The sequence below is a fragment of the Nicotiana tabacum genome, chromosome 11 (assembly GCF_000715075.1).
Source record: "Nicotiana tabacum cultivar K326 chromosome 11, ASM71507v2, whole genome shotgun sequence".
NCBI lineage: Eukaryota > Viridiplantae > Streptophyta > Magnoliopsida > Solanales > Solanaceae > Nicotiana > Nicotiana tabacum.
The window spans coordinates 17,146,856-17,151,093 of record NC_134090.1 but is presented as its reverse complement, the minus strand read 5'-3'; the positions used below and the strand labels follow the sequence as shown (position 1 = coordinate 17,151,093).

Sequence of the window (4,238 nt, the reverse complement as noted above, 5' to 3'; positions counted from 1 at the left end):
ACGTCAAACCAACTCCGTTGTACACCAAATTTTTCAGACAGGTCATAAATATAGTAATGAACATATTACCAAGCTCCAGAATCAAAATACCGGCCCGGTAATAGTAAAGTCAAACCTAGATCAAATTTTTAAACAATTAAACTTCAAATTTTCGACAAAATGCAACAACTCGAGCTAGGGACCTCCGAATTCGATTCCGGGCAATACGCACAGGTCCCAAATCACGATATAGACTCACCGGGACCGTCAAAATATGGATCCAAGTCCATTTTCTCAAAACGTTGACCGAAGTCAACTCAAATGCACTTTTAGTAAGCGGTGTTTGAAGTGTAAATAAGTGAAAGGTTATTGCGGACCTCGTGTAAAAGAAAGTGGTTGCGAACAGTCAGAACAGCTTCAGCCCAAAATTAGTAAACACTTTAAGACTGATTAGTGGTTTATTTTCAAGAGGAAGATCAGTGATGGCATTCACGGGATAACATAAATACCAAAATAGCTATTGTATGCCAACACATAGCGCATATTTCAGATTTTTGCATACACATGTGCTACAAGGACAAACAAAAGTGCCAACAACCAATCTTTTTGACAAAAAATACAAAAGCAAGGACGAGGAAAAGGCTCAGATTACTTGTTATATAAAAGGATCTCTCAACAATATAATGCAAGTGGATTCATAACACTTGTAGATTATTTCTTACAAGGATCTTAAGGAGGTCCTAGTTAGGAAGTGTACTGCACAACCGTAACTCCCTAACAGCTTAATATACAATTGAATTAAATTAAAACAAATATAAAACTACTTTCTCAACAAAGAATGAATGAAGTTTCCTTAAGATGAGCACAATTGGCAGCTCAAATTTCGATGGAGTCCACAAGTAGGGCGATAATGTGAGGTTTTAAGACTTTCTCCGGATGAGTATATCCATCTAGATTGTGTATATATGTAACCTCAACTATACGAGCAAGATTGAGAATAGGAGTTAAAAACTCTACAGATACAGGAGTTGGCCTAAGAAGTCCTTCATTAAGATCCTTCCATGCTTTCTCAGCCATTTTCTGGAATTTATCCATTGCCTCTTTTGTTGCTACACCATAGTCTCTCATGCAACACTCAATTCCTGTTGCAATTTGCCCCCTGCTTTTCTCAACCTGGAAAGGCACATAGATAAGGGATTAACTTTTATATTGCCTCAATTATCGTAGCAACACTTTTTTTTGTCTATATCTCATATAATTGTATAATTTCTTGAGATACAATTCATACCTCGTACGTGGCTGTGTCATCAATAACTCGGCATATTATCACACTAGCTTCAAGGATTTTAGGGTTCTTTGACAACCACTCAAAATCATGCTCCGTAGCAGACTTTATACCCAAATATGATGTTGTCGCAAGGTAGTAATATGTTGTAGTTGCCAGTGCATTGCTTAGATATTCAGAAACAGGTGGCATATATCCTTCAATAAACCATGTTGACTCGACATTATAATTTCTTACTACTTCTTTCATCTGTGAATATAAAACATAGATGTTCAAGTGTTAAAATTCTGATTCAAGTATATCAAGTTTCTGATCACTAAAAGACGTACACAAGGTAAAACAAAGTGAGAAATGGATTAACGAGAAAATGTATTTCGATAGTTAAGTTGCTCAAACTTACTCTTTCTATTGCATGGCAGACAATATGAGATCTTCCAGCACTAGACAATTCCTTTTCATAATCCTTGTAAAGATCTAGAATAGCTTTATAACTGATTTTCATGTAATCAGGAAGCCGATCAATTTCGTTGATATCCCATCTGTAGGATGACAATAAATTAAGGTGAACTCATGCTTTTTGAAAGAGCTAGAGCGCAACTATAATGAGTAGAAGTTATCGTCTTAATCTTTTCACGCCGACAATTTACTATCAAGGATTAAGTGAGTTGATGAAGTTCATACCTTTGTATGGCTTCTGTGTATGCCTCAAGTTCTTTAACTGTACCATAAGCATCAAAGGTGTCATCGACAATGGAAATCATTGATATGGTCTTAACGAGCATGACGCGAGCTTGAGAGTATTGAGGCTCAAAATAAACTCCTAATGCCCAAAAGTAGCATTCAACTACTCGATCCCTAGCATATGGAAGTGTTGTTACGAAATCCAAATCTTTCCACCACCTGCAGCATAACAAATTAACATAAGTACTTGAGATATGATCAATCAAAAAGGGTTCATCGTTTTTATTTATCGCACCTTGATACTTCAGCAAGTTCTTGTTTGTGCAACATCTGGAGCATGTTGTAATCCAATTTGGAAAATCGAAGTAACACAGTATTTTTCGATTGTTCCTTCTCATAGATTGATGAGATGAAGAATCGGGTCTCGACTCTAGGAACGCCCTTGTGCAAACATTGCTCAAGGGCATGTGTCACTTGCTCCCTAAGTGGAGATATCAAATGTGGAGCTGCAGATTCAAGATGGATAGTGGAGAAAGCAAGTGCGTCTTCTAAGATATCGTCAGCATGAGTCCTTACATGTGAAGCTTCATACAAGTTTAATAATCCTAAGACATCACTAGCAAGAGACTCCTTGAATTTGCCATTTTCATCTTGGAATTTGCTGAAAATTTCTGGTATTTCAAGAAAGAAAGCTCAAGATTAATTAACCTTCTTGCAACAAATGGGTAATAATTTTAACAACAATATTAAAGGTGTGCTTCATGATGAGCTTACCCGGAGAGATGTTGAAACCATGTTGCCTGAGCAATCGAAATTGAAGTGCAGAAGTGCACAAATCATTGCAGTTTGAGTTTTGGTTATAAATTTGATCCAAAATCTCATCAATTTCTTTCTCAAAGTGGTAGGATATGCCAAGGCGTTCAATAATGTCAATCAAGTTCAATGTGTCAGCCAATTTTCTTCCGGTTGTTAACAACATACTCCTTGTCTGTTCCTTCAATGGTTCAATCTCTTGAGCATACTTTTCAGCAACCTATTTATAATGTATTTTAAAAAACGAAATTAGAAAAAATAATGTTGTTCAATAAACATAAAGAAGAAATTAGCCATGCTTGCCTATATATAAAGAAAATTAGTAATTTACCTCATTGTCAATGGAGAATGAAAGGAACTGATCACCCCAGAGACTAGGGGAGAAGTCGGCCACGGGACGAACAATCTCTTCTTCATAATTAATATTTTTATTGTAAATGGAAGAAAAGAGAGAAGTATATATATAGTGGTGAGAAAAGCGCAGCCAATTCTCTAATTAATATTTTTATTGTAAATACAATTTAATCATTTCCTCGCTGCCTTACTTGACTTTATACTGGCTAGCTAGTCAACCAACCAGCAGTCTTTTGATTCATTGTTGGCGTCTGGGGTCTGTTGATCCAGATTTCCTAATTATTTAAAGTCTAAATTTTTTTTTGGTTAAGTGGATAGTATTATTTAAAGAAGTTAATTAGCCTGTAGCATCGCTCGCTACCGAATCGGAATTACTATTAGAAGCCGAAATTTTCCTTGCAAAAGTAATTCCTACAATATATTTGTCTACCCTATTTTGTTTGCAAACACCTAAGGAACTACCAAATACTAATGCGATCAAAATTCTAAGTATTACTTTAATTTGTTCATATGACCTTATGTCAGTGTTGCGACATAAATTTCAACTTTTAATGCAGAGTCTACCTTTCAGCTTTATCTAGAGGCAATTGTAATAGGTATTCAGAGTATTCAAGTTAGAGTTAACTTGATGTTGTCGCAATAGTTAGAGGTTGTGTGGTACAACGGGATTAAAGTTAGTCCTAGGTTTACAAAAGAGTTTTTGTTAATGTAATTTTTGGCGCAGTGATTTTAGTGGAGAGTTTGGAAAAATCCTACTGGAAAGTAGGTCGTGGTTTTTTCACCTTTTGAGCCAGGTGTTTTCCACGTAAAATACTTGTGTTCTTTACTTTCCACATTTACTATTTCTGCAATAGTAGGTTAAGGAACACTAAAAGAACCAAGTCCTTCCATAATCAGTTTAATCGAAAACAATTGGTCACCACACAAATCACCCCCCCTCTTGTGTGGTATTGAAGTATAAAACATCAATAACTTAGGAATTGTTCGAGCTTGTATTCTTGGTGATAATAAACAGTTGTAGCTAAACCTTAGTTCTCTGTGGGATTCAACTCCGGACTCTTAGACCGAATTATATTTGCAGCAATCGCTTATCCTTTTTAGGACTAGAGTTGGGCGCGATCAAATT

The 4,238-nt window shown here is 36.0% G+C and overlaps 1 protein-coding gene across 1 annotated transcript; it reads right to left on the bottom strand.

The window, feature by feature from the left end:
• Positions 1-608: 608 nt before the first annotated feature.
• LOC142165746 (5-epi-aristolochene synthase-like) lies at positions 609-3,354 on the bottom strand. Its single transcript, XM_075224115.1, has 8 exons — positions 3,336-3,354; positions 3,090-3,250; positions 2,720-2,978; positions 2,241-2,616; positions 1,946-2,164; positions 1,665-1,803; positions 1,268-1,513; positions 609-1,152 (listed from the first exon to the last, which is right to left on the bottom strand). Exons 1-8 carry the CDS (start codon positions 3,352-3,354, stop codon positions 856-858), a joined length of 1,716 nt encoding a protein of 571 aa, XP_075080216.1. The 3' UTR covers positions 609-855.
• Between the last annotated feature and the right edge of the window lie 884 nt (positions 3,355-4,238).